Raw genomic sequence first — 23,485 nt, 5'->3', positions numbered from 1 at the left:
CCTTCTCTGTGATCATTCATCCCTACTGTTTATGTATTTTACCGTGCACTTCGAATCCTTCTCAGTGATCATTCATCCCTACTGTTTATGTATTTTACCGTGCACTTCGAATCCTTCTCTGTGATCATTCATCCCTACTGTTTATGTATTTTACCGTGCACTTCGAATCCTTCTCTGTGATCATTCATCCCTACTGTTTATGTATTTTACCGTGCACTTCGAATCCTTCTCTGTGATGTGGTCAGGCAGAAGTAGCTCTTTATCTGCAAACAGATGACGGTAATTTCTGCTGCCAAAATGTTTTCTCTGTTTTCCCTGCAGTTTGAGAACCTGTGGAATGTGTTACCTTTGAATTCTAATGGAAATCTAAACTACCATGAATTTTTGAAGAAATTCAGCAGTGCACATCCATCAGAGAAACCGTTATCACGAGACCTAGATGGCAGTCCCAAGCCGGATTCCTCATTTAAACGCAATCAGACTTTCTCTGGTTCTTTCTCTGGCATCAGACGCCCCAAAACTGCACCCCCTGTTTTAAATAAATCTCATGTAAGTGTCTTTTAACATTACGGTCTGTCAGTTTCATAAGAATGTTCCCTTCAGACACCTCTAAAGGGATACCCCAAGCATATCACAATGCATTTACTTTAACATACTTCCCCCCCAAAATGCATTGAATACATCATATATCCCAGAGATACAGGATGCATTAAATGTAAAAGTTCGAGATATTAACTCACTTTACCTCCGATACAGTGTCGACATGTTATGTTTCTGTAACACCAGCCATTGGTTCATCTGCACTGTGCCCACTCTCTTGTTTGAATTGTTCCCAAGCAGGGGAAATCTGCTCCACGACGCTAACATGCTGTCTTTATCGTCTGAAAGGTGTAACAAGAGTCATTGCTCTCTTATACTCCCAGTGCTAACATCATTTAGGGAATAACAATAGAAAGCACAATGCGTGTGCTATGTGTGGAGAGCAGGAGGACTGCATGTCAGGGGTCTTTCCCGCTTTCCCTGTCAAGCAATTCTTCAGCACAAATGTCCATGCCAAAGAATTTATTTTCTCCCTTCCTGTACAATTCTACCTGCACAATGTATAGATAGAATTGTACTGTGGTAGTGGGTATGATGCCAGGAGAACCCTGTAATGGGGCAGACTGTTTTCCTGGCTGGCTAATGATATACTAATTACCATACGGGAGGTGGAGCATCATTAAATCATTAAATATCTGTGTGTGTGCAGCGTTTTATACAGAAGGCCTGCGTATACAGACTCCAAGCACCATGACAACTTCAGATCACTCAATGGTCATGAGGTTTGGAGTAGCCCTTTAAGATGATTGCAGCTGTGTGAGATTGGGCAGCAGTTTAATTTGTGTTACAGCCAGGAAATGATAGACTGTGTTCAGCACATTGAAGACGACTCCAGTTTAAGATTATCCCTTTAAATATTGCTGTGAATAGATTACTCTATGGCTGTGATGTTACTTTGTATTGCATCTCTAGAACTCTCAGTCACGGTGTGAAATCTATTCAAACAGACACTCTAAGCACCAAAATCACGTCATCCAATGAATATTCTGCCTCTGCAGCCTTGCAGTTTCTGAAAGCCTTGTGGTGCCAACACCTACTAGTGACTGTCAATCTGATCCAATACAAATACATTCATAATGAAATCTATTCTATGTCTGGCATTGGCATGTGATGATGTGTGTGTTCAGTGCTTCTCAGGGAGAAGCTGTGGATAGACTTATTCTCATAGGGAAACATTGATCGGCAGATCGGCCAATAGCCTCGTCCTTACTGCTATTATGGCTTTTTACATTTAGTAATCTATTAAAAGGATCACATCTAATAATATATATATATATATGGATCTTGGATCTATTTCAATGTAATCTTATGGAAACAGTCCATTAATTCCAAAATGCTATATTTGGTTTAATCCCTTAAGGACAGATGACGGATATATTCCGTCATGATTCCCTTTTATTCCAGAAGTTGTGTCCTTAAGGGGTTAAGGATGGGGGGATATCAGGCCAGCAGGTGGAAAGGTGCCGGTAATTATAAGTTCTCAAGGTAATTTATGGCAATAAATGTTAATATTCACTAATTAAATCTTTATTTATTTAGGCTAATGAGCTAAGCCTTGGAGGTAGGAAGAAGTGGCAGCAGGATATGGGTCTGGGGTTAATGACTTATACAGATCATCTTCAGAAATCATTTTTCATAAATATTTTCATTTACAGATCTGCAGTCAGAGACCTCACACAGCTGTTCCACACTCCAGGCCAATTACAAACTGTGAGCTAGTTGAAAATAAATTTCGGACCAATCTCCAAAAAGTCTGGCAAGAGGTTTATAAAGCCTGCAGAGCTAAAGATCCTGAAAGCTTTGGAGAAATCCCCATCTCTGACCTTTTAGGTATGTATAGAGCGGGTTATACATGCAGTACCCTTTGTTTTTCATAAAATTGCTAAAAGTCGGGCACTAACCTTGGAAACCAATGAAATATTCAATGCAGATTGCATCACTTCTAACTCACTGCTCCAGAGTTACTCTTTATACATTAACTCTGTAATATGTATCGTTAGTATGGGTAGGTTAACTCTGTAATATGTATCATTAGTATGGGAAGACTCTGTAATATGTATCGTTAGTATGGGTAGATTAACTCTGTAATATGTATCGTTAGTATGGGTAGATTAACTCTGTAATATGTATCGTTAGTATGGGTAGGTTAACTCTGTAATATGTATCGTTAGTATGGGTAGGTTAACTCTGTAATATGTATCATTAGTATGGGAAGATTAACTCTGTAATATGTATCGTTAGTATGGGTAGATTAACTCTGTAATATGTATCGTTAGTATGGGTAGGTTAACTCTGTAATATGTATCGTTAGTATGGGTAGATTAACTCTGTAATATGTATCGTTAGTATGGGTAGGTTAACTCTGTAATATGTATCGTTAGTATGGGTAGATTAACTCTGTAATATGTATCGTTAGTATGGGTAGGTTAACTCTGTAATATGTATCGTTAGTATGGGTAGATTAACTCTGTAATATGTATCGTTAGTATGGGTAGATTAACTCTGTAATATGTATCGTTAGTATGGGTAGATTAACTCTGTAATATGTATCGTTAGTATGGGTGGATTAACTCTGTAATATGTATCGTTAGTATGGGTAGATTAACTCTGTAATATGTATCGTTAGTATGGGTAGATTAACTCTGTAATATGTATCGTTAGTATGGGTAGGTTAACTCTGTAATATGTAGCGTTAGTATGGGTAGGTTAACTCTGTAATATGTATCGTTAGTATGGGTAGGTTAACTCTGTAATATGTATCGTTAGTATGGGTAGATTAACTCTGTAATATGTATCGTTAGTATGGGTAGATTAACTCTGTAATATGTATCGTTAGTATGGGTAGGTTAACTCTGTAATATGTATCGTTAGTATGGGTGGATTAACTCTGTAATATGTATCGTTAGTATGGGTAGGTTAACTCTGTAATATGTATCGTTAGTATGGGTAGATTAACTCTGTAATATGTATCGTTAGTATGGGTAGGTTAACTCTGTAATATGTATCGTTAGTATGGGTAGATTAACTCTGTAATATGTATCGTTAGTATGGGTAGGTTAACTCTGTAATATGTATCGTTAGTATGGGTGGATTAACTCTGTAATATGTATCGTTAGTATGGGTAGGTTAACTCTGTAATATGTATCGTTAGTATGGGTAGATTAACTCTGTAATATGTATCGTTAGTATGGGTAGGTTAACTCTGTAATATGTATCGTTAGTATGGGTAGGTTAACTCTGTAATATGTATCGTTAGTATGGGTAGATTAACTCTGTAATATGTATCGTTAGTATGGGTAGGTTAACTCTCTGTAATATGTATCGTTAGTATGGGTGGATTAACTCTGTAATATGTATCGTTAGTATGGGTAGGTTAACTCTGTAATATGTTGGTATGGATCAGATTAACTCTGTATTATAGCTCTTGACAAAGGCGTATTGAAACGCCGAAACGCGCGTCGAGCGATTTTTTGAGCCGATGCTAATTTCTAATTTCTACCTTTATACTTTGGTTCCTATCTGGTTGGGCAAACATTTTGATTAATTGATTTTTTGTATGTGCTGTGTCTACTAAGGGGTGGGAGAGGCTTCGGCATAACATTTGGCATGCTGTATTTTTCGGGGAGTCAGGGACATTGTGAGGCTGCCTTGAAGTAGCAGTTAGCTCTGACACTCACAGATGTGAGTTAGACAGCTAGCCCAGGGCAAGTTTAAAACGTTTATGTAATGTGTGGGAGAGGTGTGGATACTAGCTGCACTTTTTAGCAGCAATTTTCCTCCTGTATTTGGAGTATTATCCTCGTTTTTGTGCAGAGGTATATTTATACACTATATACTATTTGAATTTGTATGTAATCCTACCCTCTATACACTCACTTCGATATATCTGCTATTTGACAGTAACCACAGCCCTTTGACCTCCTGTGATAAATTAACCCTGTCAAGCAACGTACCTCTATGTATATAGTGCTCTATATACAATCTTTGTGTTAACACTTTGGATGCATGTGTTCACAGTACTTATATGAACATTTCCTCTCCCCCTCTCCTGCCCCTCCCTACCTACTAATTTATCCAGGTACCTATATCCTGGAGATACTTTTTGACTGTTTATCAGCATTAATTCTACGATACTCCATTTGCCCACCATTTAGGTCCTATCCTCTATTGGTACATATATTTGCCAATTTTTAGCATACATTAATTATACTCTTTTCCTTAATAAAGGTTTAACCCCTCCCCCCCCCCCCCTTTTTTATGTGACTTTCACATTTTGAGGTATATATTTGAAAACGAATTTGGTCCACACCATTTGGAGTGTGTAGGAGCTGGTTAGTCCAACTCCATCCACTCTCCTTCTTTGATTCAACTCTGTATTATACATCGCTGGTATAGATAGATTAAATCTGTATTATGTATTGATGGTATGGATCAGATTGGCTCTGTATTATGTATCGCTGGTGTGGATCAGATTGGCTCTGTATTATGCATCGCTGGTGTGGATCAGATTGGCTCTGTATTATGCATCGCTGGTGTGGATCAGATTGGCTCTGTATTATGCATCTCTGGTGTGGATCAGATTAGCTCTGTATTATATATCGCTAGTAGGATCAGATTAGCTCTGTATTATATATCGCTAGTAGGATCAGATTAGCTCTGTATTATGCATCGCTGGTGTGGATCAGATTAGCTCTGTATTATGTATCGCTGGTGTGGATCAGATTAGCTCTGTATTATGCATCGCTGGTGTGGATCAGATTAGCTCTGTATTATGCATCGCTGGTGTGGATCAGATTGGCTCTGTATTATGCATCGCTGGTGTGGATCAGATTAGCTCTGTATTATGCATCGATGGTGTGGATCAGATTAGCTCTGTATTATGCATCGATGGTGTGGATCAGATTAGCTCTGTATTATGCATCGCTGGTGTGAATCAGATTGGCTCTGTATTATGCATCGCTGGTGTGGATCAGATTGGCTCTGTATTATGCATCGCTGGTGTGGATCAGATTGGCTCTGTATTATATATCGCTAGTAGGATCAGATTAGCTCTGTATTATGCATCGCTGGTGTGGATCAGATTAGCTCTGTATTATGCATCGATGGTGTGGATCAGATTAGCTCTGTATTATGCATCGCTGGTGTGGATCAGATTAGCTCTGTATTATATATCGCTAGTAGGATCAGATTGGCTCTGTATTATGCATCGCTGGTGTGGATCAGATTAGCTCTGTATTATGCATCGCTGGTGTGGATCAGATTAGCTCTGTATTGTGCATCGCTGGTGTGGATCAGATTGGCTCTGTATTATATATCGCTAGTAGGATCAGATTGGCTCTGTATTATGCATCGCTGGTGTGGATCAGATTAGCTCTGTATTATGCATCGCTGGTGTGGATCAGATTAGCTCTGTATTGTGCATCGCTGGTGTGGATCAGATTAGCTCTGTATTATGTATCGCTGGTGTGGATCATATTAGCTCTGTATTATGTATCGCTGGTGTGGATCATATTAGCTCTGTATTGTGCATCGCTGGTGTGGATCAGATTAGCTCTGTATTATGTATCGCTGGTGTGGATCAGATTAGCTCTGTATTATGTATCGCTGGTGTGGATCAGATTAGCTCTGTATTGTGCATCGCTGGTGTGGATCAGATTAGCTCTGTATTATGCATCGCTGGTGTGGATCAGATTAGCTCTGTATTGTGCATCGCTGGTGTGGATCAGATTAGCTCTGTATTATGCATCGCTGGTGTGGATCATATTAGCTCTGTATTATGCATCGCTGGTGTGGATCAGATTAGCTCTGTATTATGCATCGCTGGTGTGGATCAGATTAGCTCTGTATTGTGCATCGCTGGTGTGGATCAGATTAGCTCTGTATTATGTATCGCTGATGTGGATCAGATTAGCTCTGTATTATGTATCGCTGGTGTGGATCAGATTAGCTCTGTATTATGTATAGCTGGTGTGGATCAGATTAGCTCTGTATTGTGCATCGCTGGTGTGGATCAGATTAGCTCTGTATTGTGCATCGCTGGTGTGGATCAGATTAGCTCTGTATTATGCATCGCTGGTGTGGATCAGATTAGCTCTGTATTATGCATCGCTGGTGTGGATCAGATTAGCTCTGTATTATGTATCGCTGATGTGGATCAGATTAGCTCTGTATTATGTATCGCTGATGTGGATCAGATTAGCTCTGTATTATGCATCGATGGTGTGGATCAGATTAGCTCTGTATTATGCATCGCTGGTGTGGATCAGATTAGCTCTGTATTATGCATCGCTGGTGTGGATCAGATTAGCTCTGTATTATGTATCGCTGATGTGGATCAGATTAGCTCTGTATTATGTATCGCTGGTGTGGATCAGATTAGCTCTGTATTATGTATCGCTGGTGTGGATCAGATTAGCTCTGTATTGTGCATCGCTGGTGTGGATCAGATTAGCTCTGTATTGTGCATCGCTGGTGTGGATTAGATTAGCTCTGTATTATGCATCGCTGGTGTGGATCAGATTAGCTCTGTATTATGCATCGCTGGTGTGGATCAGATTAGCTCTGTATTATGCATCGCTGATGTGGATCAGATTAGCTCTGTATTATGTATCGCTGATGTGGATCAGATTAGCTCTGTAATATGTATCGCTGGTGTGGATCAGATTAGCTCTGTATTATGTATCGCTGGTGTGGATCAGATTAGCTCTGTATTATGCATCGCTGGTGTGGATCAGATTAGCTCTGTATTATGTATCGCTGATGTGGATCAGATTAGCTCTGTATTATGTATCGCTGATGTGGATCAGATTAGCTCTGTATTATGCATCGCTGGTGTGGATCAGATTAGCTCTGTATTATGTATCGCTGATGTGGATCAGATTAGCTCTGTATTATGTATCGCTGATGTGGATCAGATTAGCTCTGTATTATGTATCGCTGATGTGGATCAGATTAGCTCTGTATTATGCATCGCTGGTGTGGATCAGATTAGCTCTGTATTATGTATCGCTGGTGTGGATCAGATTAGCTCTGTATTATGTATCGCTGATGTGGATCAGATTAGCTCTGTATTATGTATCGCTGGTGTGGATCAGATTAGCTCTGTATTATGTATCGCTGGTGTGGATCAGATTAGCTCTGTATTATGCATCGCTGGTGTGGATCAGATTAGCTCTGTATTATGCATCGCTGGTGTGGATCAGATTAGCTCTGTATTATGCATCGCTGGTGTGGATCAGATGCCATGAAAATATTTCCTGTCTAGCCGTAGTTGGAGATGGTTTGTTAAATCGGTAGCTGTCCTGTCCTTTTATTTCTCCAATAGATCGAAAAGGGATTGATTAAAATCTGAGGTTAGTTTGCCACCACACTGAAAAATATAAACCAAAAATTGAAGATTATATTAGCTTTAGTGTACTAATAATCTTAATTTTAGTAATGACAGGAGGCGAATATTTGCATATCTTTCTTTACTGAAAACTCCAGCAGCATAGAAACAGTAACAACCAATCAGAGAAAAGATATGCTGCCCATAAAAGGGCCTGTCTATGACATCATTTCCTCTTTCTTTGAGGCGAAAAAAGGTAACAGTTAATACATAAAATATCAATACAGATTAACAATTCAAATATATAACGATAAAGAACTTAGGCAAATCCATGATATGACTCAGTGGAAAACGATTCTTCATCCCATGAACTGGATATTCACGCTGAAAGAAAAAGAAAAAAGGTGAAAGGTTTCTGGCGTGGAAACGTGTCCGCATATCACAACCATTGTATAACTGAACAATAATATATATTAAGAGTAGAAATTTAAACCTAGGGCATCAAAGTATTATACTTAAACTAGGTTATCAAAAACGGAACGTGAGCAACATGACCACAAAATCAAATGAAAAAATGATGATATAAATAATCCATACATAACAAGAACAATGCAAGACAACATATGCTAACATATACAGTAATAACCTGCATGCTTACCTGAGCACTAGGCCTTAAACCTGAAGAAAACAAAGTATCTGGGGGGGAAGAAAAAAACCCTCGGGCGGGAAATATTCGCCTCCTGTCATTACTAAAATTAAGATTATTAGTACACTAAAGCTAATATAATCTTCAATTTTACCACATGACAGGAGGCTTCATATTTGCATTTTTAAAGCTTAGGCCTAACCAGTGTGAAGGAAGCATGCGAAACCTGGCGGAAATAGAATGTCCGAAAAGTACTTTCCCTAGACCAGTCCGCGCAACGCATAATGTCGGTTAGGGAGGCGCCTGCCAAGAACGCTTGGGATGCCGCCGCCCCCCTAACTGAATGTGCCCCAAAGCTAGATTCGATTCCCACCAGTTGTAGTAACCAGCGAACCCATCTGGCCAGGGTGGTCGTAGACACTGGTCCGTGAGGTTTCACGTAGGAAATTAACAGTTGACCCGTCGGAAAATGCCGGAGAGAGGCTGTGCATTCTACGTATCTCCTGAGTGTCTTGACAACACACAGTTTGGGGTCCGATTCAAAGTATGGATAGGATACAGAGGGCGTATCTGATTTAGTCCGTCTCGCAATGGAAAAGGTGACTCCCTCTGGAGTGAGAGAGAAACCGTCCACGTCAAAGGCCCTAATGTCAGACACCCGTCGGAAAGAGACCAGGCACAACAAAAGGGCCAATTTTGCTGAGAGTTGTTTCAGAGATAGAAACGGGTTGTCCGGCCACCCTCTCAGAAAGTCCAGTACTCTACTTACCTGCCAAAGGTTGGAATATTTGGGCGCTGGGGGTCTCGTCATTCTAGCGCCTCGCAGTAGGCGACACACCAGCGGGTCTTGACCCACCGGTCTGCCTTGTACTGGGATGTGTGCCGCTGAAATGGCCGATCTGATCACGTTAAGGGATCTGAATGATCTACCAGTCGAGAAGAGATGGGCAAGATAGTTAAGTATCAGCGGAATAGGGGCAGTAAAGGGATCGGAATCCCTTTCCACGCACCAATCACTCCAGGCTGACCAAGCGGAAATGTAACATCTCCTGGTGCCCGGGGCCCACGAATCCCAAAGGAGGTCTTTAGTAGACTGCGATAGGCCGTGGACTGACCAGGATCCCCTGAAATCGCCCAAGCCACCAGTTCCAACTGGTCTTCCAGGACGAGGGGGTGAGGTTCCCCTCGAGGTCCCGACAGAAGGAGTGGGAAGGTCGGGAGTCGCACGGGAGTGTCGTGGGACATCTCCAGGAGGTCCGGAAACCACGGCTGACTCTGCCAGAGGGGCGTTATGAGTAGAGCCGAAGTCCTGTGGGTGCGTAAGTATCGAAGCACTCGTGGGATCATCGAGAATGGAGGGAAAGCGTAGGCTCCGTGTGAGGGCCAGTCCTGCAGGAAAGCGTCCGCCGCTTCGCTCATCGGATCCGGAAGCCAGCTGTAGTATCTCCGCAGTTGGTGGTTGGTCCTCGATGCGAACAGATCTATTGATAGCGGACCCATCCGTTGTCGCAGTGACTGAAATATCTCTCTGTTGAGCGTCCAGTCGCTGGTGTCTCTCCAGTGCCGGGAGAACCAGTCCGCCGTCAGGTTGGCGACCCCTGGGAGGTATTCCGCCTGTAACGTGATGTTCCTCTGCATGCAGAAGCTGTAGATGTCCTTTGTAGCTTCGGTCAGATCTTTGGACCTTGCTCCGCCCAGGCGGTTGATGTATTGCACCGCCGAAATGTTGTCCATGCGGAGCAGGATACAGCAGTTCGATTTGTCCTTGGCCAGGCTGCGTAAGGCGAAGGAGCCCGCGATCAACTCCAGGCAGTTGATATGCAGGCCGGTCTCCTCCCCTTGCCAAGGTCCCCCTGTGGAGGCCTCTGAGCAGTTGGCGCCCCATCCCCATAAACTGGCGTCCGATTCCACAACGAAATCCGGGGAGGGGCCGAAGATCGCCTTGCCGTTCCAGGCTTGTATGTGTAGCAACCACCATCGCAGTTCTGATCTCACCTCCCGAGTGAGTGGGATCCAGTGGTCGTAGGAATGTCCGGTGCGTAAGTATCCCGCTTTCAGCCGTTGCATGGCCCTGTAGTGTAGGGGGCCCGGGAATATCGCTTGAATGGATGAGGACAGGAGTCCTACAATCCGGGCGAGCATCCTGAGCGGCATTGAGTCCATCTTCAAGACTCGCATGATCTCCTTCCTTATTGAGGCAATCTTTTTCGAGGGGAGGCGTAATACGCATTCCCTCGAATCGATGTCGAACCCCAGGAACTGCACTGACTGGGATGGAGTGAGAGACGATTTTTGCATGTTCACCACGAATCCCAGGGACTCTAGTAAGTGAACTGCAAAGTTCGTCTGCGATCGTAGCCTGGACGCGGACTCGCAAAAAATCAGTAAATCGTCCAAGTATACGAGACAGCGTATGCCCCTTGTCCGGATGTGAGCCATCACCGGTCTCAACAGCTTCGTGAAGCACCACGGAGCCGAGCTGAGGCCGAATGGCAGGCAAGTAAATTGGCATACCCGTCCCCTCCATCTGAAGCGGAGAAACTGACGGTAATCTTTGTCTACGGGGACCGTGAGATACGCGTCTTTGAGGTCCAGGCGCGTGAACCAATCGTTCTCGGCGAGAAGGTCTTGCAGAAGATGGATGCCTTCCATCTTGAAGTGTCTGTAGGCCACGAAGGCGTTTAGTTGTCGGAGGTTGATAACCGGTCGATACTCGCCTGTTTTCTTCTTCACCAAGAAGATATTGCTTATAAAGCCTCCCCCGTCTGGCGCGTACTGAACCGCGCCCTTCTCGAAGAGCGAGTGGATCTCCTCGTCCACCAGTCGGTTTTGTTCTGCCGACATGTGTATCGGGAGGGGGAGAGCGGTTTGGACAGGTTGTGCGGTGATGTCTATCACGAAACCGCGTACCGTCTGGAGGACCCAGGCGTCTCTGGTGACCCGTGTCCAATTCTGGAAAAAAGAAGACAGGTTGCCTGCAATAAACTTTGGGGCAAAAGTACGTATGGAGGGACTCACCATTATTGAAGCGGCCGCGTCCGCGGCTCCTGAAACCCCTGGACCTTCCTGCGCCTCGAAATGTAGAGGGCTTTTGTGAGGAGGACGGGAAGAAGGTTGGCGTCTGTGGGAACGCCCTGGAACCTGAGGTCCAAAATCGGCTGGCGGCACGGCTCCGCTGTCGGCCAGCCCTTCCAAAAACACCTCTAGCTGGAGGGGTGTGGAACACTTGTCTGAGTGAGGTCTGGGCCTTGTTCAAAGTCGTGAACAAGTTCACATGACGTTTCAGTTCAGAAATGAAGGCATCGCCAAATAACAGACCTTTGGCCTTAGGCCCGAATTCCTTGGCTCCCAGTTCCAGGAGCTTGCTGTCAATCCTGATCAGAGCCGATCTGCGTCTCTCGACACACAGCGCTGCGTTGGCGTTGCCCAGCAGACAGATTGCGCGTTGGGCCCATTCGCGCATGATATGGGGGTCCAGTAGCGATCCTTGGTTGAGTGCCATGTCAGCGTGATACAACATCTTGGCTATGGGACCCAGCAGGTCCAGCACTTTGTCCTGTGCTGCCTTGATGCCCTTTTCAACCCCTTTGCGCGGGTCTCTGCCCGAGCGTGACATAAAGGCTACCATAGTATCATCAAATTCTGGTGTTAGCGCCACCTTGTCGGGGATCAGGGGCCTGGGGCATTCGGCCCGGAGGCGCGTCCGCACCTCCTTCTCCAATGGCTTGCGTAGCCAGTAATGAATAAATTTTGCCAGATGTTCTGGCAGTGTCCACTCGGAGGAGCGAGGGTGTCGGATGGTACGTGGGTCAAACAGCGGCAAGCCCTGCTCGTCCATAAAGACGCCATCCCCGGACGGACCGGCGGTGTGGCTGTCATCGGCCTCTCTGTCCAAGAAGGTCTCCTTGACATAAGTCGAAGAAGTGGGTGGCAGGTCCTGCCAGTCCTCGTCGTCCGAGGGTGAACCCTCCCGTTGCCATTCATCCACCACATTTAGGTCACGTGGGTCGTAGGCGTCGTCCTCGTCCGAGGACAGGGGTGCGCAGGGTGCGGGTTGTTGGTCCGCGCCCTTGACCCGTTTGGCGGGCACCTTGCCCTTCGCCTTGGCGGAGGGGGGGCTCAAAGGTTTCTTGAGTCGCCTGGTCTTGGACGTCTCAGAGCCCGACGCTTCCATGCGTCCCGGAGGGCTAGTATCACCATGGCTGTGGGGGAGGGCTCGCAAGAGGGCCTTTTCCACGGAAGCCGCCACGGCGGCATTGATCATGGCTTGAAAATCTGAGCTTTGCGTATCTTCCATGACCAAAAGTAGCGTCAAACCTGTGGGGCGAGAACAAGGTTCAGTGGGGAGAACCGTGGTGGTTTTTCGTATGCAACATAGACAATATAGTCGTGTATAGAAGGCTTTTATGCACGTATTTTATCCAAAGGGCTAAGTGTCAGACTTAGGTACGCCCTAGTGCATATTCTCGGGGTTCACCCCGGGTGGCGTGCCGTGGTAACCAGAGGACACCCACATCAACCAAAAAAGGGGGGGGGGGCTGTATCGCCCTGCATGCGTGACTGGGGGGTCACCCCAGGTGGTGTGCCATGAAAAAGTACCCAGAGGACACCAACATAAATTTCACCCTTGGGTGCAGTAATATAACAGGACCCTATGAGGGGTACCCAATGATATACCCTGGAGGGTTGGTAATGCCAGTAAATTCCCCTGAGGGGTGATAACATATATATGTGTATATGTATGTATGTCCCTTTAATAGTAGTCACATTGAGGGGACGGTAGCCTTATGAGCCTTCAAATGCTTGCATGCAAACCCCTGCCTTACAGTGAGGCAGATGTACTTATAGGAAAACAAAAAGTGTTGTGGAGAATTTTGCACCCTCAGTGAAAAAAGTGCATTAACATATAAAAGCAAAAGGAACTATCCCTGCATGTGGTGCAGGAGTTGGGAGCGAAAAGAGACCGGGGAGACACACTGATGGTGGTCCCCGGTGTCGATACGGCGGTCGGTGAGTACCGAACCGCAGAGAGAGGCCGCCGCGGATCTCGCGATAACCGCGAGATCCAAGATGGCCGCCGGCCGCGTGGGGAAGGGGTTCCCGCTCGCGGCCGCGGTCTGCAAGGAAAAAACGCGGCGAAAATCTCAAATAAGCCCTGGCTACCCTCCACCCGTCACCCCACAATAACCCTGCGCTAGATAGAGGCAGGTCCGTGCGGCGAGCGTGGCACAGACAGCCGCGCCGCCCGCGGATCGCCGGAAAATGAAGTGAGAAAAATGAATAAAACGAGCACAGAGCAGAGAGAGGGGAGCAGGTACAGGCAGTCAGGGCAAGAATAAACACAAGTATACAAAAAATATACAGTACACAAATAAAAACAGGTATACAGTAAAAATCTTTGCACAAGGCAAAATACTCTGACCTGTTAATGGCTGGAGCCAGGGGTGTATTTGCCGCGAGGCAAACAAGGCATTTGCCTTGGGCGGCATTTTCCAGGGGGCGGCAAAAAAAGCCGCCCCCAAACGCCCAGGGCAAATGCCTTGTTAGCCTTGCGGCTAACAGACACCCTGGGCTGGTGGCTGCTGGGCTGGTTGCTGGGCGGGCGGGCGGCTGGCGAGGGAGCACTTCCTCTGAGCTGTCTGCTCAGCTCCCTCGCGCGCCGCACAGTGAGGCTGGGAGCCGGAATATGACGTCATATTCCGGCTCCGCCTCCCAGCCTCACTCTGCGGCGCGCGAGGGAGCTGAGCAGACAGCTCAGAGGAAGTGCTCCCTCGCCAGCAACCAGCCCAGCAGCCCGACCGGCAGCCCCACTAGACCCCAGGGAGAGGGAGAACCCCCCCCAGCATTCCCAAAGGTAAGGAGGCTGGGGGGGTAAATTAAAAAAAAAAAAAATGAGTTAATGTGAGTGAGTGTGTCTGTTAGTGTGTGTGTGTCTGACTGTGTGTGTCTGTTAGTGTGTGAGTGTGTCTGTTAGTGTGTGTGTGTGTGTGTGTGTGTGTGTCTGACTGTGTGTGTCTGTTAGTGTGTGAGTGTGTCTGTTAGTGTGTGTGTGTGTGTGTGTGTCTGTTAGTGTGTGTGAGTGTGTCTGTTAGTGTGTGTCTGTTAGTGAGTGTGAGTGTGTCTGTTTGTCTGTTAGAGTGTGTGTGTGTGAGAGTGTGTCTGTTAGAGTGTGTGTGTGTCTGACTGTGTGTGTCTGTTAGTGTGTGTATGTCAGTGTGTGTGAGTGTGTCTGTTAGTGAGTGTGTGAGTGTGTCTGTTAGCAGCTAACAGACACACTCACACACTCACTAACAGACACACTCACTAACAGACACACTCACACTCACTAACAGACACACTCATACACTCACACACACACACTGACAGATACGCATCCATTAGCTAACAGTTAGCTAATGGATGCGTATCTGTCAGTGTGTGTGTATTTAGAAGGCGGGGGAAGGGTTGGGTGGCGGGGGGGGGTGGGGGTGAGGGGGGCGCCTGAGTTTTGTCCTGCCTAGGGCAGCACAAAACCAGGATACACCCCTGGCTGGAGCAGCAAAGAAAGAGGAAATGATGTCATAGACAGGCCCTTTTATGGGCAGCATATCTTTTCTCTGATTGGTTGTTACTGTTTCTATGCTGCTGGAGTTTTCAGTAAAGAAAGATATGCAAATATGAAGCCTCCTGTCATGTGGTAAAATTAGCATTTTACTTTAAAATGTGCATTCTAAGCCCTTCCCTTTAGATGTGGTATTTGATGATGGATGATAATTCATGTTTTGGGATCAGTCTGCTGTGTGAACGGTATAGATATTTTTGATGCATGAATGACATTTACTTTACTTTGCAATGTGCATGTGTGCCTCGTGTGTCCCTGTGTTTTATTTTATGACCCCTCTTAAAGCAATCGCCATTAGCTTTTCATGTATGAATCTTCTGCCCTGTCTATTGCTTATTTCTAAATCCATTTTAATTCTTATTATATTCATTATTAATCAGGAAAATGTGCATTAAGTAGTTATTTCACTTCCTAGTTTCTTTTTATGGAAAGGTTTGTACATTGTGAACATTGTGTCCTGTCCCCCCAGGTGTCCTGAAACAGTTTAATTTGGAGGTTACTGAGAAGGAACTTGATCAGTTAACAACAAAATATGACTTAAGGAAAAATGGGAAGTTCTCCTATTCTGATTTCCTCCGAAATATCATGCTTGTGCCAAAGACACAAGAAAAGGCTACTTTACGAAGGATGAAATTACAGAAGCCGCAGGTCCCGGTATGTACAGCGCACAGAGGGGGTTCTGGGTTCAGGATTTGATTTGTTATGTCAGAGTGAAAATTCAGTGAAATCCTGGCACAACCAGACTACTCCTGGCTCTATCTCTGCTTCAAAACACTCTGCAATTGACTGTCCGTCAATACGTGTTAACTGTTCTCCTAAGGTCCCAGAGCAGGTTGTCCATTCATGTCATTGGATTCTTGGTTCAGAAGATTATCTGAACGTAATCATTCCAAAAATCTCAAATAGCCTTAGAGAGATGGTTTGTTATGGGGGGTGTGACCAAAGGGAATATTATGTATTATAAATAGCTTCATAAAATTCTTAGATAGCCATTTATATATTTTTTTTATAATACACACTGCATATTACTATGAGGTTTATTGCTGTGGAGCTCTGTGCTAGTCATACACACTGCATGTTACTGTGAGTTGTATTGTTGTGGAGCTCTGTGCTAGTCATACACACTTTGTGTTACTGTGAGTTTTACTGCTATGGAGCTCTGTGATACACACTGCATGTTACTGTGAGTTGTATTGTTGTGGAGCTCTGTGCTAGTCATACACACTTCGTGTTACTGTGAGTTTTACTGCTATGGAGCTCTGTGATACACACTGCATGTTACTGTGAGTTGTATTGTTGTAGAGCTCTGTGCTAGTCATACACACTGCATATTACTGTAAGTTTTATTTCTGTGGAGCTCTGGGTTACACTCATGCACTCTGCATTAGTACTGTTCGTGGGAGTAGAATGACAGTGACATATGAATCCCATAAAGGAACTGTCCTTCCTAAACAGGGATAGTTATTCGTTAATCAGATTGCACAAGGCACTCAATGCTCTACGATGGCAGCTTGTTTCCTACAAACTGTGCTCCTCGTGGGAGGTGGTCACCATTTCCATTGGTTTGTACTGGCTACCTGCTGAAGAGCCACCTAGTTTAACACCTATCACACGTCAGTGCAATAATTTAAAGGAGGAGTCGCAGAAAGCTTGACCATGGGTGATAAATCTCCTATTTATAAGGGTAAATTATCACAATTCATTGAATCTGTTACTGATTATATAAAAGGTGCTATTAAAAAGTTTATAACCAGATGGGTCATCAATGGGATGAATTTTCTCTTTGCTTTGTAGATTAGCTCAGGGATGCACAATCCATTGTTCCTAGACGCACTTTTGAGAATTGAGCCAAAAATTCTGAGCTGCTGGAGACCAATGAGAAGATCGTTCCTGTCCTGCGATGACACGAGATCTGGATATATAAGTATTCAAGATTTCAAACAGGTAAATCCGCGGCTCCTGGAGATGTTTGGAAGACAATGTTCAATCAGAGTACAGCTTGAATAGCTTTATTTGCATGTCATTAGAAGGCTTTTACATTTAATTGTACTTCTCTGTCTTAATGGAAAAGCAGAGCGTGCCATGAGATAGGGTATGTTCATTTCAGAAAACATTATACCACAAGAGAGAGATTATATTGCTTCATTTTCCATTGCATCCTGAGCATTAACCCTTTCATGTCTTGATCAGTCATGAAGTGGTTAAGGTACACCATACTTGTTAGCAGGTCTGGATCCAGCACAGCAATGCCCACCCACCTCCGGACGGGAGACACCGTAGGTAGGCCAGTGCTTCTTAACACTTCATCCTATAGAGTCTCCTCACTGGCTGAAACACTCACATCAGGTCTCTGACAACTACTCGTAATATTAAGGGAACTGTAAGCATAAAAGTAGGTTAGTCCATCCCGATAGCTAATTAAGGAAAGGAAATTTGCATTTTGTTATGTATAGGTTCCAGTCTTAGCTAGAAAACTATAACACTCAAAGGCACTGGATGGAAACCAATGCTGCCATGGGTAATAGCCAGGAAGGATTTTATGGTAAGTATGATTACATTTTCCTTATCCCTGGTTAGCCATGGTAGCAAACAGCAGAATAAACTGCCAGAATTCTGTCCCCAGATCTCAGTAACCAAGAACAGAGCTTAACATGATCGAGACCACAAACAAAATAAAACCCTTTCAGAACGTGGGACAGAGCCACCCCCAGGGGGGTGTGCCCCGGATTATCCCAAGATGGAATAATCTGACGACCATAGTCTAGGGATTCCTTTACATAAAGGTAGAGCTAACCTTTGTAATTAGTGAAAACAATGTTTACCAGAGCAGCACCGCTTCTAAAAAGGCAAAGGAGTGAGACGAGTCAAACTTAGGTGTTATAATAAATATAAATAATATAATATACTTTCTATTACAAGTGAAGTAAACAAACCAAATTCAATGCTGAAAGAGGATCGCCAAGCTAATGCCATGTACTTCATTTAGGTTCCCGTCTTAAAGGGTTAAAACCCACTGAAGTAAACCGATCATATTATGTGCGTTTCAATGATAACAGAAAAACCTCCGCTTCCAGCTTCCATGGCACACCCAATCACTGACAAACGAGCATTTAACCCTTTCACTACCAAAAAATAAAAACTGGATTCATCGTACAGATAGCTGTTCAGAAATACCTACATTTATATTTGAAATAACATGACATTCGGGCATTCTGCATAGCCTTCATTGTGTGATATTTATAGGAATCCAGTGTTAGTCTATTGAGAGATCCGGGGCTCAGTGTTAGTCTATAGAGGGATCCAAGTTTCAGTGTTAGTCTATAGAGGGATCCAGGATTCAGTGTTAGTCTATAGAGAGATCGGGGGCTCAGTGTAAGTCTATAGAGAGATCCGGGGCTCAGTGTTAGTCTATGGAGGGATCCAGGATTCAGTGTTAGTCTATAGAGAGATCGGGGGCTCAGTGTAAGTCTATAGAGAGATCCGGGGCTCAGTGTTAGTCTATGGAGGGATCCGGGGCTCAGTGTTAGTCTATAGAGAGATCTGGGGCTCAGTGTTAGTCTATGGAGGGATCCGGGGCTCAGTGTTAGTCTATAGAGAGATCCGGGGCTCAGTGTAAGTCTCTAGAGAGATCCGGGGCTCAGTGTTAGTCTATAGAGAGATCCGGGGCTCAGTGTTAGTCTATGGAGGGATCCAGGGCTGGGTGGTAGTCTAACGAGAGATCCAGGGTTCAGTGGTAGTCTAAAGAGAGATCCAGGGTTCAGTGGTAGTCTATAGAGATCCAGGTTTCAGTGTTAGTCTATAGAGGGATCCGGGGCTCAGTGTTAGTCTATAGAGGGATCCGGGGCTCAGTGTAAGTCTGTAGAGGGATCCAGGGCTGGGTGTTTGACTAACACTGAACCCTGGATATTTTGATAGACTATCGAGAGATCCGGGGCTCAGTGTTAGTGTATAGTGAGATCCGAGGCTCAGTGTTAGTCTATAGATAGGTCCGGGGCTCAGTGTTAGTCTATGGAGAGATCCAGGGCTCAGTGTTTTTTTTCTATAGATTTTTTTTAAGTTTTAGTTTTAACCAGGATACATAGAAACATAGAAACATAGAATGTGACGGCAGATAAGAACCATTCGGCCCATCTAGTCTGCCCAGTTTTCTAAATACTTTCATTAGTCCCTGGCCTTATCTTATAGTTAGGATAGCCTTATGCCTATCCCACGCATGCTTAAACTCCTTTACTGTGTTAACCTCTACCACTTCAGCTGGAAGGCTATTCCATGCATCCACTACCCTCTCAGTAAAGTAATACTTCCTGATATTATTTTTAAACCTTTGTCCCTCTAATTTAAGACTATGTCCTCTTGTTGTGGTAGTTTTTCTTCTTTTAAATATAGTCTCCTCCTTTACTGTGTTGATTCCCTTTATGTATTTAAATGTTTCTATCATATCCCCCCTGTCTCGTCTTTCCTCCATGCTATACATGTTAAGATCCTTTAACCTTTCCTGGTAAGTTTTATCCTGCAATCCATGAACCAGTTTAGTAGCCCTTCTTTGAACTCTCTCTAAGGTATCAATATCCTTCTGAAGATAGGGTCTCCAGTACTGTGTACAGTACTCCAAGTGAGGTCTCACCAGTGTTCTGTACAATGGCATGAGCACTTCCCTCTTTCTACTGCTAATACCTCTCCCTATACAACCAAGCATTCTGCTAGCATTTCCTGCTGCTCTATTACATTGTCTGCCTACCTTTAAGTCATCAGAAATAATCACCCCTAAATCCCTTTCCTCAGATGTTGAGGTTAGGACTCTATCAAATATTCTGTACTCTGCCCTTGGGTTTTTACGTCCAAGATGCATTATCTTGCACTTATCCACATTAAATGTCAGTTGCCACAACTCTGACCATTTTTCTAGTTTATCTAAATCATTTTCCATTTGGCTTATCCCTCCTGGAACATCAACCCTGTTACATATCTTAGTATCATCCGCAAAAAGACACACCTTACCATCAAGACCTTCTGCAATATCACTAATAAAAATATTAAAGAGAATGGGTCCAAGTACAGATCCCTGAGGTACCCCACTGGTGACAAGCCCAAGCTTCGAATATACTCCATTGACTACAACCCTCTGTTGCCTGTCACTCAGCCACTGCCTTACCCATTCAACAATATTGGAATCCAAACTCAAAGATTGTAGTTTGTTGATAAGCCTTCTATGTGCAACAGTGTCAAAAGCCTTACTGAAATCGAGGTAAGCAATGTCTACTGCACCACCCTGATCTATAATTTTAGTTACCCAATCAAAAAAATCAATAAGATTAGTTTGGCATGATCTCCCTGAAGTAAACCCATGTTGTCTCTGATCTTGAAATCCATGTGTTTTTAGATGTTCAACAATCCTATCCTTTAACATGGTTTCCATCACTTTCCCCACTACTGAAGTTAGGCTTACTGGCCTATAGTTGCCCGACTCCTCCCTATTACCTTTCTTGTGAATGGGCACAACATTCGCTAACTTCCAATCTTCTGGGACTACTCCTGTTATCAATGATTGGTTAAATAAATCTGTTAATGGTTTTGCTAGTACACCACTAAGCTCTTTTAATAGCTTTGGGTGTATTCCATCAGGTCCCATTGACTTATTTGTCTTTACTTTTGACAGTTGAAATAGAACCTCTTCCTCTGTAAACTCACGTGTAATAAATGACTCATTTATCCTTTTTCTTAACTGAGGTCCCTTTCCTTCATTTTCATCTGTAAATACCGAACAAAAATATTCATTGAGGCAGTCAGCTAGACCTTTATCCTCATCTACATACCTTCCTTCTTTTGTTTTTAATCTAACTAATCCTTGTTTTACTTTTCTTTTCTCATTTATGTATCTAAAAAAGGTTTTGTCCCCCTTTTTTACTGACTGTGCTATTTTCTCTTCTGTGTGTGATTTGGACGCTCTTATAACTTGCTTAGCCTCTTTCTGCCTAATCTTATAGGTCATTCTGTCTTCGTCACTCTGGGTTTTTTTTATAATTACTAAATGCTAACTTTTTGTTTTTTACTATTTTGGCTACATCTGTGGAGTACCACAGTGGTTTCTTGAATTTTTTGCTTTTACTGACAAGCCTAATGCAATTTTCTGTTGCCTTCAGTAGTGCAACTTTTAAATAATCCCATTTCTTTTGGACTCCATTTAAATTGCTCCAGTCTGATAATGACTCCTTTACACATATTCTAATTTTGGAAAAGTCTGTTTTTCTAAAGTCTAAAACTTTTGTTTTTGTGTGGTGTGACTCAGTCACTGTTCTTATATTAAACCACACTGACTGATGATCACTGGATCCTAAACTTTCACCTACAGTAATATCTGATACCAAATCTCCATTTGTTAACACTAAATCTAGTATGGCCTCTTTACGAGTTGGCTCCTCAACGACTTGTTTTAGAGACAATCCCAGTAGGGAGTTTAGAATATGTGTGCTCCTGGCACAAGTAGCTATTTTTGTTTTCCAATTTACATCAGGAAGATTAAAGTCACCCATGATGATAACTTCCCCCTTCATTGTCATTTTGGCTATTTCTTCAACTAGTAGATTATCTAACTCTTCAATTTGTCCTGGGGGCCTATAAATCACACCTACACGAGTTACTGTGTGATTACCAAATTCTAACGTAACCCAAGCTGACTCTATGTTCGCCTCACTAACCTTTATTAGGCTAGATTTTATGCTATTCTTTACATACAGGGCCACCCCTCCCCCTTTCTTGCCTTCCCTGTCTTTTCTATATAAAGAGTACCCTGGTATTGCTATGTCCCAGTCATTTTTCTCATTATACCATGTCTCAGTAACAGCGACGTAGAGGGTCTATGAAAACCTCTAGAAATCAGTCTGACACATGCTTTGTGAGATGACAGACCTCAAAAGGCCGCACTTCCCAGAGGAAGCTCCACATTTGGCCACATTGTGCCAAGAATCTGGATCTATATAGAATTACTAGTGCTGACTTTATGTCGGGTATATCTATATCTTGCAGTCATTACCTGTTTTTCAAGATGAAAAAGTCAAACGTGACAGGATTGCTTTAATCATGTATCCAAGAGAAAAACTACTGAATTTACAAATATCACCTACCCCCATGGCCTCCGACGATTTGTGTTAAATATCCTCTCTTTATTTCAGGTCCTACAGAAATATGGTATAAATCTCTCCGAAGATGAATTCTTCCATATTGTCGGATACTTTGACAAAGATCTAACATCAAAAATCTCTTACAATGACTTTCTGAGGGAATTCCTCAGATAGAACTTTTTTATAGCATTAGATTTTGTGTGCATTTTGTATATTGTGGTTTGTTTGTAACTTGCAAGCTGGTTTTATTTTTGATTGAATTAAGAAATAAATTATTATAACTCCAGGATTGTATTAAGATTGGCCACAGCTCATAAACTGCAGACAGATAAATAACATCAGCAACTGAGCCGAGCGTCCCGGCTATTCCATTAGATGCTAATGGAGATCGTCTGCCTCCATTCTCCTAATTAGTTTAACAAGACACAAATAATGAGCTCTAGTTCACCACGAATGAAGTCCGAGAAGAATGTACGTAAACTTATCAGAATGAATTTCACAGACTGTAACAATGTAACACACTAACTGGAAAAAAATCAATCTTAATGACATGTGATATGATCCTCATTTTCCTGTATTGTCCTCAGCTTACAATATGTAACGTACTTAATGATTGTAATTACAACATAAAATGTACTGTGTAAAGAGTGAAGGTTCCAGGTGTGTTTACTGTATTTCATGTGAAGAAGTTTATTTTTTCTTTCCTTTGAAATGCCATTGGTTGAAGCCGCAGACAGCGCAATGATGTCATCTAGCATATATAGCATGACTGGGCAGTGATGTCATATACGGTAGGCAGGAATTATTTCCAGCCGGACGCTGAGATTGGCTGAGCGTCTGATAGTAAATACTCCCTATATAGACACCGCTCATGCTCAGGAGAAACTTCACGCATACTGAATAAGAAGCATAAATAGTTATTACTAATCACGTACACTGGTCGTCTTAACTAATTTACACATTCTTTATGAAGGTAAAACCAGCTAAAGCAGTGACTGGCTACCCCTCGAAACATGGGGGTTTATTCTCTAAAGTCCGAATCTCACCTCATCTGATTTATGAAAAATAATTCACTACAATATGGTGACATTCAGACACCAAAATCTGAAAAATGTTCTCAAAATGTATTAGTCCATATTTTGAAAGACATCTTATAAACTCGATTGTAGTCTTGTTTACAAATAAATGGCTGA

The 23,485-nt window shown here is 43.4% G+C and overlaps 1 protein-coding gene across 2 annotated transcripts in view; it reads left to right on the top strand.

Annotated features, from left to right (window-relative positions):
- EFCAB6 (EF-hand calcium binding domain 6) overlaps positions 1–22,886 on the top strand; it is a 110,909-nt gene extending 88,023 nt beyond the window's left edge. For both annotated transcript variants that reach the window (XM_063446717.1, XM_063446716.1), the window contains exons 27-31: positions 322–549; positions 2,256–2,430; positions 15,644–15,828; positions 16,969–17,118; positions 22,344–22,886. In XM_063446717.1, coding sequence (XP_063302787.1) covers positions 322–549; positions 2,256–2,430; positions 15,644–15,828; positions 16,969–17,118; positions 22,344–22,466 — 861 coding nt within the window. In that variant the 3' untranslated portion in view covers positions 22,467–22,886. The remainder of the gene's footprint in view (positions 1–321; positions 550–2,255; positions 2,431–15,643; positions 15,829–16,968; positions 17,119–22,343) is intronic.
- The last annotated feature ends 599 nt before the right edge of the window (positions 22,887–23,485 follow it).

Source organism: Pelobates fuscus, chromosome 3 (assembly GCF_036172605.1).
Source record: "Pelobates fuscus isolate aPelFus1 chromosome 3, aPelFus1.pri, whole genome shotgun sequence".
In the NCBI taxonomy this organism is placed as follows: Eukaryota; Metazoa; Chordata; class Amphibia; order Anura; family Pelobatidae; genus Pelobates; species Pelobates fuscus.
The sequence above is the reverse complement of the archived record's forward strand: the minus strand, read 5'-3'. Positions and strand labels throughout refer to the sequence as shown.